The sequence below is a fragment of the Myripristis murdjan genome, chromosome 13 (assembly GCF_902150065.1).
Source record: "Myripristis murdjan chromosome 13, fMyrMur1.1, whole genome shotgun sequence".
Classification (NCBI taxonomy): Eukaryota; Metazoa; Chordata; class Actinopteri; order Holocentriformes; family Holocentridae; genus Myripristis; species Myripristis murdjan.
In genome coordinates, this window is record NC_043992.1 from 31414400 (window position 1) to 31428845 (window position 14446).

Below are 14446 nucleotides of genomic sequence, written 5' to 3' on the forward strand. Positions count from 1 at the left end.
TACTTAAGTGATTTCTTGATTGAGAACAGGTATGGCAGTAATCAGGCCCCGTTGTGGCTAGAGAAATTGAACTCAGCTGTGATAAACCATAGTGAAGTTATGTTTTAACAGGGGGGGCAAACACTTTTTCACACAGGGCCATGTAGGTTTGGATTTTTTTTCCTCCTTAATAATAAAAACCTTCATTTAAAAACTGCATTTTGTGTTTACTTGTGTTATCTTTGTCTAATATTTAAATTTGTTTGACGGTCTGAAACATTTAAGTGTGACAAACATACAAAAAAATAAGAAATCAGGGAGGGGGCAAACACTTTTTCACACCACTGTATATAGGGAGCCTTGAGTTAAGGCCTCTTGTTAAGTCTTTTTAATATGTAGTTTTACTTGAAAAGTGCCTTTGCTTGAACAGCAGTACTGAGGAGGCAGCACTATTTGCACTACTTTTGTCATTTTGTGAATTCCAAAGTTTACTTGAAATGCCTTTATTATTTAACAATTTGCACTACAGATGCTGCGTATTTGCACTACTATGCTTGTCTTTTTCTGGGTTAATGACAGGCAATTTGATTTTGTGTATGTCAAGTGTCAGATCTCTTCAGAAGTAAAATGTCTGAAAAAATGATGACGTGTCTGTGATTCTTCAATATGGGTCAAACCAGATCAACCTATTTTAGAAAGTGTTCACACAGGACCATTTAGAATTTCTCATTCTTAATGTGGATAATGGCATTATACCAAATAACTAACATTTACACTTGGCAATGTCAATACAATTCATCCAAGTGACTTGAACATGTACAATGTAAAGAACAGAAAACTGTAAACATGCGTTAACATGTTATAAATTTAAATGCTTAACACCTAGAAAAGTTATTTGGACAGTGTTTATTCTCTTTAATGTCCTAATGACAAACAATTCTTGTGTCAGATCAGAACTAAACTGGTTGAAAAGCAGACTTGTGTCAGTAATTGTGTAATTGTGACTCAGACAGTTAAAGTGTGCAGGGGCAACTAAAAAAACACTGATCATTTGTTACTGTAATCCTGGCCCACAAAACTGTTGAGTATCAAATACAAAGAACAAAAATGTAAACAAGAGTTCTTTAACACAGTCATTAGCCTGTACTAAAATCTATCTATTTAACCCTTTGATGCACAACATATCCACACCCCTTGTAATGCACAACATGGGTCCAAAAGGACCCGTATTCATTTTCCATGTGATTTAATGCTGGGAGAGTTTTTCTTTGCTGTATCTTTTTAATTCACTTTATTTTATGATTGAATATTCCAAGTATTCCTTTAATATCTTGTTTCTTGATTAGTACATGTCATTATTTCCATTTATCCTTTCTTATGTTGTGAAAAAAATAGGTTTTGCATTATTACATCAACTTTACACACATGGGTCCAAAATGACCCATTTATCCAAGTGTGATTTTGAATTACATTAATTCATACTATAACAATAATTTACTTCAAATAATGACTTTAGTTGTAGTTTGGACCAAACAATCACACATTTAATATTTGAAACATCATTTGGATGTTTCCAAATGATGTCATTTTGTCACAAATACACATACCTCTGATAACAGATAACATGACAACTGAACTGAACTGTATCAGTAGTGTAACTATTGTAATCTGGTGAATGTGACCAAATAAAATAAAACACAACAGATCACATTACTAGACCATAAACTGCCATCTCAATTCTTACATTCCTCACAAATGACCACTACGGGCTCTAATTTCACAGACCCGGCGAGGCGGGGGCGCAGTGCAGCTGCGCTTCTCCAACTGGGTGTGGCCAGGTGGATTTTGCAAGTTTGGCACGCTGTGCACGTGACGCAAGTACTCCACCGTTCCTCCCACCGGTTTAAGGGAGGAGAGAAGGCGTGGAGTGGGTTTGACAGAGCCGATTCACTTTAAACTAATCAAATGAACTCCTGTCCTCACCTTTAAAATGCGCTGCGTGAAGGCGTAATGAAAGTTTACACAACTGACATGGAGGGCTACTGCTGCAGGCGGAGCCGGTGTAGTGGAAGTTTGGCTGACCGGCGGGCAGTGCGCACACGTCACCAAAACCACACAGGCAGGTTTCCGGAATGTCAGGCACATTAACAAAGCAATAAATACCCACAAAAACAACTATTCAATGCTACTATCTCAATCGACTGTCCCATCACATCTGATGTCAGATCAAAGGAGATTGGCACTGTTTGTGCTGATTGTGAGGTTTTGGTGACGTGTGCACACTGCACGCCGGTCAGCCAAACTTCCACTACGCCGGCTCCGCTCCGCCTTACGCTGAAAGTAGACCTGGTTTCAGATGGCGAGCTTCGAGCGCATCTCGGCGAAGCCTTTTGGCATGAAACTGTCACTGTGCCAAGCTGAATCTGTCGACACCTCCCCCCGCTGCAACGCCACTCCCATCTCAGTGCACCTCGGTCTGTCAAACTACCAAACTATGGCCCCTCGGGTTGCGCTGGTCCAAACCAGCTCTGCACGGGGTTCGCCTCACTGCGCCACCCTGCGCTGCGCCAGGAAACTAGAGCCCTTCATGTTTGTGCTCCTTGCACACAGGTCTGGTGCAGTGGGAACACCAGCTGCTTACTTTTCTGTCTTTGGAAGCTTGGCAAATTGCACACCTCTTCCTCTTCCCTGAGCCGTCCTGCCTGATGTCCCCCTGTGGCTGTGTGGTGGCTGAGTTTTGTTTTTTTATCCCACATCTTCCCATTACATCAATGATATGCTTTTGGAGTTTGGGTGTGCCCTCCATGCATTGCTCACACCACTCATGTAATCAGGGTGTTGTGTAGTGGAGTTGGTGTATTGAGGGTGGCAAGGCCATTTCCGACCAATGTGTGCAGACTTGATATAGACGTATAAAAGCTATGCTAGTTTATAAAGTAATAAAGGAAAATACATGTGATGATTTGTGCTTAACAAAAATAAAATATTTACTGAATACTTGAATTAGTAAGTGATAAAATACATTAATTTCAAAGATACAGCAAAGAAAAACTCTCCCAGCATTAAATCACATAGAAAATGAATACGGGTCCTTTTGGACCCATGTTGCGCATTAGAGGGGTAGTGTTACAAAAAGTGTTTTAATTCAAAAAGTAAAATGGCAAAGGATAAAAGAAGGATCTATAATGATAAAAAACAAGTTAATTGAGGAATTCCTGGAATGCTGAATAATGAAAATAATTTATTGCAAAGATATAGCACAAATAAACTCAGCCGGGTCACTTTGGACCCATGTTGTGCATCAAAGGGTTAAACAATGTAGGCTACTTGAACACACACTTGAGATCCCTTTATGGGTCAAGAAACTTTGTCAGGACTCTCCTGACCCTCTTCCCTTCAGCTGACATTCCCTCTCTGACAGTTGGTGGATTATCAGGTTGGTTGTTCCGATCATATTGAATAGCTTCTGTAACCCTGGCGTAATCCCCAGTGTCCATAGCAGCCTCGCAGTAATTATGCAGGACGAAGCATGCATATATGACAAAGGGAAGGTCATTAAGGTTAATGTCCATTGCTCTTCTCAGGGCTCCAAACCGGCCCTTCAGCCTCCCAAACGCACACTCGATAACCATCCGTGCATGGCATAAAGACAGTCCAAAGTATTGCTCCTGAGCATTGCTTCCTCCATTCACATACTCTTTCATCAGGTATGGGAGCAGAGGGTATGCAGGATCTCCCAGTAAGTACACTGGTATGGCCTCTTCATCCTCAACTATTTGCCTGGGGCATGGTGGGATTTTTCCAGCTTTCAGATGGCCGTTGAGTGCAGAATTTGCAAAAATGCATGCGTCATGAACGCTCCCAGGCCATTTAACTACCACATCAATGAAAGAATATTTATAGTCACAGGTAGCCTGAACATTCAAACTGAACCTCCCCTTTCTATTTACATAATCTGTGGAATTCACAGATGGTTGCTTTATTTCCACGTGTGCCTTCCACAGCACCTATGCATTGAGGGAGGCCGTGTACTTCTTCAAATTTCTGCACTAGTTGCTGCACAGAATCTTCAGATGTGGGCAGTTGTATGTACATAGGACCTAAGTGGACAGTTATTGCCTCACACACTTCCCTTACTATTATTGACACAGTCGATCGAGCAAGACCGAACGTGTTGGCTGTCTTGCACAGTCTAGCCTCATCGGACAGGTAATACAATGTGCAGGCAACTTTTTTTATGACACTGACAGGAGACCGCATGACGGTCGCCTCACCCTCGATATAAGGACGCAGCAATTCAGAGAGTGACAGCAGCGATGACCGCGACATCCTAAAATTTTCAAGCCACTCCCCCGGGACAACCACTTCATTTTCGAAGTTCTCCCACCAGACAGCAGTCCGCCCAGGTCGGACCCAAAACCGGCGACACTGGTGGAGACGCGGACTGGCTCTTTGTGTTGGAGGGAGGAGAATTTGCAAAATTGCTGACCTCCGAGCCCTCATTCGTCTCTGCTCCTCGATATAAAAAAACAGCTGGATTTGCAAATGCAAACATATTAAAAGTGTTTGCACCAACAAAAATGCGACTGCTGATCTGTATGCATCCATGATCAACACCATAGCCAAACATAAACATTGCGTCACATTATGCGCTTTTGGCGCATAATGTGACGTCAGCTGCCTGGAACTCTGTATTTCTCCGTTTTTCTCAGTTTACATGCAAACGCGAAACAGGAGTTTTCCTAAATCTCCACTTTTGCCGGAGTTTTTAGAAAGAATCGTTTTCAGAGGCGAATTCGCCGTTTGCGTGTAAACGAAGGGCACAAACGAAGGGAAATGTCTCCGTTTTTAAAAATACCCGTGTACGTGTAAACGTAGTCTTAATTCCAGCTTGACCAGGGCCTGCGGGAACAGCAGGAAACCTGGGGAGAGTGTCAGTGTTAGTGTGGTCTTTCCTAGGGCGATATTTGTTGGAATAGTCAAAGCTAATTGTGCAACTCATCTTTGTTCTATGGCCACCAGCTTTTTAAACTGTAAATGCACCAGTGTGTTATCCATCACTACAGCAATCTTTGCGACCCACAGATAGTCTTAGAACTTCCTTCCTATTGCATTTCATAGAAAGTAATTGAAGTTAAAATTAGGTATATTTAGCATCATTTTGCTCAGATGGGTGAAGGTTCCTAACAGCATAAGCAATGGCTGGAGGCCTTCATATTCCTGAGTCTGGACAGCACCAATCCCGCAAGTACTGACATCAGTGTAGAGAATGAAGGGGAGTGTGTAATTAGCATAATGCTAAGAGGAGTGCTTGAAGAAAATTGTGCTTTAGCTGCTGGAAGGCTAACTCACACTGTTCAGTCCACTGAATAGAGCAGGGGTGGGCAACCATGTGCCATGGAGAGCTGAGAGGCTGTAGGTTTTCTTTCCAACCAAAAACTCCACCAGCCGATTTCACTGATTAGTCCCTGCTCTCTGCTTGAAGGTGAGGTAATCAGTGAAATCAGCTGGTGGAGTTTTTGGTTGGAAAGAAAACCTACAGCCTCTCGGCTCTCCATGGCAAATGGTTGCCCACCCCTGGAATAGAGGGTGAACACCATCCTCAGCAGCGGTCTGTGCCCACTTGGAGTTCACTGAGGGCTTTAGCAATTTTAACAAAGTCCCATATGAAATACCTATAATAACCTACAAACCCAAGGAATGCACAGATTTGCCTTAGAGTGTTGGGGGCTTCAATCTGCAATGACTGCTGCCTTGTCTGGGTCAGGTGAAACTCTCTGGCTGCCAAATGTGTGTCCCAAAAATGTCACCTCTATCTGCAATAGCTGGCATTTCTCTGCATAGAGCTTGAAATGAAAGTGTCCCAGGTATGGAACACTGATTCCAGATGGTCCAGATGCTCTCTGGACAAATGGTCCAAATGTTGTTGTTGATGCAGTCTTTTCTTTAGCGCTCTCCACTTCCTCACCTTGCCAGTAGCCTCTGGCCAGATCCAGGATGGAATACCACTCTCCCTTTGTCAGACTTGTTAATGAATCTTCAAGGCGAAGGAGAGAAAATCATTGTCAGACCTTTTCCGTTAGTAGCGAGAGACCAGCATTTCTTCCAGGTGTCCCCCTAAGCTGCATCAGTGAGGCCAGCATTAATGAAGTCAACCTCCACCACCCCTGATCTGACTTTTACGAGAGAGATACTTTTACAGATACTTATATAGTTACACTTGTATACATATACTCATACTTATACACACATTCCCAGGGTTGGACAGTGGTCAGCCTCTGGAACCTACAGATCAATAGCATATGGGTGGATGTTCTTACTCTGAATTGGATCCAGCCTCTTCCCACAGGGTCCTAGGCACCTCCTGTCTACATCCATGGCTCTGGTGTCTCCAATGCCATCAACCTTAGCTACCTCAATTTCAAGTGCAGGGAACTGGAGTCCACAAACCTGCAAACATAGCATACCTATATAGGGAATGTTTAAACCACTGGCAACCCTCAATGTTGGCCAAGACAGATTTCCACTACCCCTTAATTGCTTATACTTAATTCATTGCAAATGCTCTCACTGATAATGGTAACCTAGGTACCAGTATCCACTAAGCACTTGATTTCTACATAATGTACTTTAATATCTACCAAGAGGCAGTCTCCAGTCATTTTAACTTTGGGGCTGAAGTCGGTGACGTAACTTGAAGGATCTCCGAACACTTCACGTGACATGGCCAGGGAACTTAAAAATTTTGGTTTGATGACTTGAAGGGGCAATAACAGCTAGTGTGTTTGTGACCCCACCCAGAGTCCAAGGGAAAAGGGGGCTTTAACTAGAGAGACTCTAACAGACCCCAAAACTACCAGAGGGTGGACACAAACAAATTAGGATTCAGAGAGAGCGGGGAGATGTGTATTCAGTTCACAATTTAAAAGTTTATTATATTAAATAAAAGCAACTTCAGTCGCGTGGGCCTGCACAATAAATGGGACAACCATCAGCCAAGAGTAGAGTAGAGTGCCATAACCCTGCTTACTAGCAGCGGTGATCCCTGCTCAGAGGCTGTCATGTGTTGTATTTCCCAACAATCATTGCACATAGGGTGAACTTGAGTATCTCACTTGAACTAAGTATTAATGGGTGGATCTCCTTGCTTATGAACTCTACCAGAGCCCTCTGAAGAAGCATGGGAATGAGGGCTAACCTGACTTGGTCTGTTGAGAGTCTTTTTATCTATAATAGTCTTAGTGGGTGGCAGAGCGTTTGCATATCAGTCTCTCTGCAAGGCCCCTCAGTCAACTGGCACTGCCAAAACAGACACACAATATTCTGTGGAGATTGTGTGATCAACATTGGGATAACCTGCCTTGCATGCATTTGTATGTGCAAACAAACATATCTATATATGGCATCTCAGAATGAAAAGAGAGAAAACAAAATATATAAAACAGAAAGAGAGCCTCACTGAGTGTCTCTGTATGCCACTACCACCTAGTGGACATTATTAAACTCAGTGAGTGTGTGACAATAATGTCCTCAGCATTTTTTGCATGTATATTTGGCCCTGCCCCAATATCTGCCACTGCCCTAATGGGTGGTATGACAGATTGAATACTGATGCAAGTTGGGAAAGGGGATGACATAGCACTGCCTTTAAATTAAGTGATGAGGCTGAGAAAACAGGTAAACACAGGAGAACAGTCATGATGGCATTTTCAGATATAGATGTGATCTTGTGCATGGTCTTGGTCTTGCAAATGGTCTCTTCCCTGTTTTGCTCAAATGCGTCTTCCTCCGCTTCCTCCTCCTGTCAGGTACAGAAACAGTTTCTTCTTAATGGGATCCACAAAGCTGGAGATGTGGTTCTAGGTGGACTGTTCTTTGTCCACTTCTTCTCTGTTTTACCTGAGCTTTCTTTCACATCAGAGCCACAGGAGCCTATCTGCCATGGGTGAGTAGTGTACTTCAGAGACACAGCAGAAAGAGTGGTGTAGATAACTGTTATCTCTCAATTTTTATTTTTATTATTATTTATTTATTTATTTATTTATTGTTGCAATTTTACATAAACTGTCCTGTTAACATTTACATATATACTTTTACCAGTGTTATTATGGCAAGGCAAGGCAAGTTTATTTGTATAGCACAGTTCAACACAAGGTAATTCAAAGTCCTTTACAGAGACATTAAAAGCAACACAACACAAATTAAAACAATAAAACTATAGAAATAGAAATAGGTTATGGTTATTCATCTGGTTTTATTGAGAGCATCATGGCCTAGTTCATACCTGTTATCATATGGTGTATTTTCAGCAAAATACAGTGACATTTTTTTTTTGTCAGTTTTAATGTTTTAGGATTCAGGCATGCCCAGACCATGGCCTTTGCAATTGATGAGATCAACAGGAACTCAAAGCTGCTACCTAATGTGACTCTGGGATACAGTATCTATGATAACTGTCTCACAATTGGAGTTGGATTTCGTGGTGCTTTGTCAATGGCAAGTGGTCAAGGTGATCAATTCCTATTGGACAATAACTGTACAGCCCCCCCTCCAGTGTTGGGGATTGTGGGTGATTCTTCCTCTACACATTCTATTGCCATTTCTGCTGTCTTAGGTTTATACAGAGTACCAATGGTAAGTTTTCCCCCCTTTACCATCAGAGTGTTTCTTGATATGCTTAATTTTCATTTAATTTCACATTTAAATATATTGCAGTGTATATAATTTATGACTGAAAGAGCTTGTGCATTGTTTGTGCCACATACAGGTGAGTTATTTTGCCACATGTTCCTGCCTGAGTGACCGGCAACGGTTTCCATCCTTCTTTAGAACAATCCCCAGTGATGCCTTCCAGGTGAAACATTCAAAACAAGATCGTAAAAAAAAGATGTTGAAAGATGTTGAAATCAACTCAGATTGGAAGAGAAAAAAAAATCTCCACGGATTTGCTTTTTGCCTATTACAAGCCACATTTTCTGTGTCAGTTGTTGAGCCACATGGCCTCAGATGATGCAGCTGATAGACAATGATTAAACAATGTCTCCTCTGATCCCTTCACAGGAGTTTTCCCCTGAAAGAAATAAAAAAAAAATTGTGCATTAATCTTTCCACTCTTATCTGATAAGGTTCGTGCAATGCTCCAGATTCTGAAGCGGTTTGGCTGGACTTGGGTGGGCCTGCTGATCAGTGATGATGACTACGGATTGCATGCTGCCCGATCCCTCCAGTCTGACCTGGCTCAGTCTGGTGGAGGTTGTCTGGCATATTTAGAGGTTTTGCCCTGGAGTAATGACACAGCTGAACTTAGGAGGATTGTCAATGTGATGAAGAAATCCACAGCTCGTGTGGTCATTGGATTTACACATGAGAGCCAAATGATTAACGTGATGGAAGAGGTTGGGATTAAATTACATTGTAATTCAGAAATCTTTACTTTAAAAAAATGTAATAATTCAGTAATAGTCAGCAAGTGAATAATTCACACCTCTGATTGCCTAAACTCAATACAATATGCAATATGATACAATATGCAGCCACAAATTAGGACTGGCATGCATATTCTCTTGCTTGATTGCTCTCAGAAGTGTGTAAAACACTGAATTTGACCTCTGCTTATATGACTAACACAAGAAGTTATGTTGCATAATAATTAATGGTACTACATCAGTGAAGTCTTGATTTATATATGTGACATAAATCAATTCCCAGGTGGTAAAGCAGAATGTGACAGGTCTGCAGTGGATAGCCAGTGAAGCCTGGACAGCAGCTACTGGGCTGCAGACACCCGACCTCATACCATACCTGGGGGGCACTCTGGGTATTGCCATCCGTCGAGGAGAGATACCAGGACTCAGGGACTTCCTGTTAAGAATACATCCTGACACTGACCCTTACAGCAACTATAAAAATAACATAGTGAGATATAAAATCACAAGAATCACAAAATGTCAACATATTTAACTGATTTGTCTGTATTTTGCCCCCAGTTTCTTATCATTACTCTTGATGTATTAATTCCTCCAGGTGAGGCAATTTTGGGAGTACACATTTCAGTGTCGATTCTCACCACCACCAGCAGAGTGGTTGGATACTGGGGGAGCACTGTGCACTGGACAGGAAGATCTGGAGAGTTTGGCGACCACCTTTTTGGATATGTCAGACCTCAGGCCAGAGTACAATGTGTACAAGGCTGTGTATGCCCTGGCATACGCCCTCGATGACATGTTGCAGTGTGTGCCAGGCAGAGGGCCTTTCAGCGGGCACAGCTGTGCCAGTTTACAGAAACTGCAGCCATGGCAGGTGAGATATCAATTTACACTCCATCTGTTTTCATCATCTGTTTAAAGGGAAACTTTACACCAAATATGCAGATATGAGATTAGTATTCTTAAGGCCGGATTATGGTTCTGCGTTCGCAAAGCGTACAGGGGTTGTGCGGAGCTTATGGAGGTTGTGCGACCGCTGCAGAGCCTTGCCGCGCACCTCCGAAAAATTGTAACTATGCAGAGCCCCTGTAGCCCCCATTGCAGGCCCCCCACTGACAACAAGAGCTATGATTGGTCCGCCGAACTACATCATTTCCAGCATTTCGCCCCTCCGGCGTCACGTCCAGTTGTTGTGCTGGCAGTGTCATTTTTAAAAGAACTGCTGTTGTGATCGCATCTTGACTCGTCAGTTAATTTCAAATTGTTTGGAAAGTTTGGATCATGCTGGATCTGGATCTACTGCTGCTCCTTTTAAAAATAGCGCTGCTGGGACCACAACAGGTAGAGGAGTGACCATATATCACAGGGTCTACCTAGGTCTGCAGAAAGAAAAAAACGCGCCTCATACCGTTTTGGCGGAGAATTGCTTAGCTTGTTTTGCAGACGTATGTTGGACACACACGCCCTGCGTGGCAACTGCGTGCATGTTGCGTCGAGTGTCCACAGAACCATAATCCAGCCTTTAACCCTCCAATTACCTATAGGGTCAATTTGACCCCATTCTAAACCTAACTCTAACCCTGCATATTTATGGTTTTTCCTAATTTAATGGGACAGGAGAGTAAACAAACAAAAAAATAATAATAATCAATGTTTGGACACATTTTGTACACATAAATAGTTGTTTGGGATCAGTTTGGCCCAAATCTTTTTTAGCTGTATTAAACATAGAAACTATATCAACATTTTACATAAACTAGTTCTGGTTCTTTAGGATGACACTGAGCAACTATAACATGCCACTGATAATTGTCTTAAAACTTACCTCTGCTTTAGGACCCTAACCAAATATAACCACAACTGTAGTAGTGCGACAACCAGTCCATTTCATGTGACATTTGGGAGAGAAAAACATCATTCCCACAAGAGCTTTGATGTTTAAAAGTGTTAGATTGCAAAGTAAAAGAAGGGTTAAAATACAAAGAAAGAGGATAAAATTATTCCGGCCCATGCTGTTTTTCAGTAATTTATCCTGATGTTGTCAAGTCCAAGAAAGCAACAGCATTTGTACAAGTGCGTGTTAATTTTGATTTCATAATGAATAAAAACATGTATGACTTGTGATGTTGGGGTTTTGCATACTTTATATATGAGCAGTATGTAGCATGACTAGTGAGTAGTGAAATTATAGTCAGAATGCTAAGTTTTTTTTTAATACAGCTTGCCTCAATTTGACTGTTTCCTCTTTCCTTTTCTAACCATGTCCAGCTTTTGTATTATTTGGAAAGGATCAGCTTCACCACAGCATTTGGTGATCAAGTGTCATTTGATGAGAATGGTGATGCCTTACCAATCTATGATGTGATGAACTGGCGCTGGCTCCCTGATGGGAGCACAATGGTTCAGAATGTGGGTGTTGTTAAGAAGTCAGCCTCCACAGGTGAAGAGCTCACACTGGATGAAGACAGAATCTTCTGGAATTTTGAACCCAAAAAGGTCACTCTGCTCTTACAACTACCTTTTTATTGTTATTTTAAAAAATCGTCATGATCATGTCACATTATTTCATGTAAGATGGTGGTGGTAATTGTTCCTCTCCCTGTAGCCGCCCCAGTCAGTGTGCAGTGAGAGCTGCCCACCAGGCACCCGCATTGCCAGAAGGAAAGGAGAACCTGTGTGCTGTTTTGACTGCATCCCTTGTTCTGAGGGACAGATCAGCAATGAGACTGGTTGGTATTTATTATTAAAAGGTATAGCTAATCTTTAGTGATAGACTGTGCATATGCATCTCTTTATCACTTGCTCTTTTTCTGTCAGACTCCATGGAGTGCATCAGCTGTCCAGAGGATTTCTGGTCCAGCCCCCAGCGTGACCACTGCATCCCCAAAACAATAGAGTTCCTCTCCTACCACGAGCCCTTGGGTATCTGCTTGACAACCGCCTCATTACTAGGCACACTCATCTGCACCATTGTGCTGGGAGTCTTCATCTATCATCGCAGCACTCCCATGGTGCGTGCCAACAACTCAGAACTCAGCTTCCAGCTCTTGCTGTCACTCAAATTATGCTTCCTGTGCTCGCTGCTGTTCATTGGCCATCCCAGGCTATGGACATGCCAGCTGAGACATGCAGCATTTGGGATCAGCTTTGTGCTGTGTGTCTCATGTATCCTGGTGAAAACCATGGTGGTGTTGGCTGTATTCAAGGCCTCTAAACCTGGAGGTGGAGCTAGTCTCAAATGGTTTGGTGCTGTGCAGCAAAGAGGGACAGTTTTGGTTCTTACTTCCATTCAGGCAGCAATCTGCACAGCCTGGCTTGTCTCTTCCTCACCAGCTCCTCATAAAAACACACAATACCACAGTGACAAGATAGTCTATGAGTGTGCCATAGGGTCCACGGTTGGTTTTGCAGTCTTACTGGGCTATATTGGCTTTCTGGCTATCGTCAGCTTCCTCTTAGCATTCTTCGCAAGAAAGCTTCCAGACAACTTCAATGAGGCCAAGCTCATCACGTTCAGCATGCTGATCTTCTGTGCTGTGTGGGTTGCCTTTATCCCTGCTTACATCAACTCCCCAGGAAAATATGCAGATGCTGTGGAGGTATTTGCCATCCTGGCCTCAACTTTTGGCCTCTTGGTGGCACTGTTTGGACAAAAATGTTATATAATCCTGCTGAGGCCTGAGAGGAATACCAAGAAAGCTGTCATGGGTCGAAGCACCAGCAAGAAAAGCACTTTCTATCAGTAACAATCCTTAACATTTCTCTTTGCTCAAGCTCACTTAAGTGATAATGTTGTCAGAGAAATGAGAGACCACTATGTTTTTATCTTGAAACTGGTTCACTCTATGATCACTACTCCAGTTTTGAAGTCATACTATTTTATATTATCATACATCCAAGCCCAAGCACAGCTCATGTAACTTTAAATGGTAGTACTTTTTGTTACTTTCATGGTAATCAAAATTACAGATCTCTAGAGTAGAAATTAAGAGTCTCAGAGTAATATTTTCAGATATTGATTAAATTTCATTCAATAAAAGAGAATGACCACCTCAGTCAAATTGAGTTGGTCATTTTTTAACATTTGCCATGTAAAACAGTTTTGATTCTAAGAAGACATCTATGGTATGCCTTTGATTTACAAGAAGAGCCCTGCTTGATCCATCCAAATAGCACCTGTCGTGATAACTGGGGATTGAGCAATGCTTTCTTTCTTGATTATCTAAAGTTCCAAAGTTCTTAAATGTTTATACAGGCTATTTCATACAAGCTCCACCTTCTACTGGACTGTTTAGGTAATACGCTCCTCCAAGTACACACATGGACTAACTTGCTGAAAAAACACAGTGAGCCAATCACGGACAGCCTGCTTTGTGTGTTCTAGTCTAATCACCACCATCCTTTCCAGCAAACTGCAAGACAATGCCTCTTCATGCCACAGAGTTCCCGTCCCAGTCTGATTTCCAGGATCAATCAACACACATCCTGTTTAAAATGCTTTGGCAAGGATCACACCAACACGGGAATCTTGGATCCACAGCTGTGTGTGGAATGCTGAGCATGCTGAGAAGTTTCAGGACCTGGATCTACAATGAATGAATGGTTTATTCTATGATAAGAGTGATCTACGATAAGAGTGAACTGGAGTCAGAGTTGGAGCTCTTCAATGAGGTCACCAACTCCAAAGTTGACCGGAGGAGCACCTCAACACTGCAGTGATTTCCCTTGCCATTGTAGGATCACGTGTGGCTGGTACTAACCACTCTCCAGCGCAAGGATAGGGAAGGCCTGCCGGGAACCCCCATCTCCAGGGAGGGGTTCTTGGGATTGGATCCCCTCCAGAAGAGAAGAGTTCCATCTGCGCAAGCCTACAATAACATGGCGAGAATGCCAGCACCAACTGCACCACCTATCAAGCTGAGGTGCCACTCAAGACTGGACCAGCCCTCTAGGATGCAGAGTGGGCCCCCATGGTCAACTATGGCCAACTTGGCTAAGCCAGCCTACTGGGACACTGAGGTTCGTGTAGTTCACCTACACAA

The 14446-nt window shown here is 42.6% G+C and overlaps 1 protein-coding gene across 1 annotated transcript; it reads left to right on the plus strand.

Annotated features, from left to right (window-relative positions):
* The first annotated feature begins 8337 nt into the window (after window positions 1-8337).
* LOC115369732 (extracellular calcium-sensing receptor-like) lies at window positions 8338-13150 on the plus strand. The gene is made up of 8 exons (XM_030066398.1): window positions 8338-8613; window positions 8747-8833; window positions 9105-9374; window positions 9688-9894; window positions 10003-10278; window positions 11673-11900; window positions 12010-12133; window positions 12222-13150. Exons 1-8 carry the CDS (start codon window positions 8353-8355, stop codon window positions 13148-13150), a joined length of 2382 nt encoding a protein of 793 aa, XP_029922258.1. The 5' UTR covers window positions 8338-8352.
* The last annotated feature ends 1296 nt before the right edge of the window (window positions 13151-14446 follow it).

Coding starts and splice junctions, on each gene's coding strand:
- LOC115369732 (XM_030066398.1), top strand. CDS start 8,353: ATGGCCTTTGCAATTGATGAGATCAACAGGAACTCAAAGCTGCTACCT. Junction 8,614..8,746: donor GTTTATACAGAGTACCAATG/GTAAGTTTTCCC, acceptor TGCCACATACAG/GTGAGTTATTTTGCCACATG. Junction 12,134..12,221: donor ACAGATCAGCAATGAGACTG/GTTGGTATTTAT, acceptor TTTTTCTGTCAG/ACTCCATGGAGTGCATCAGC.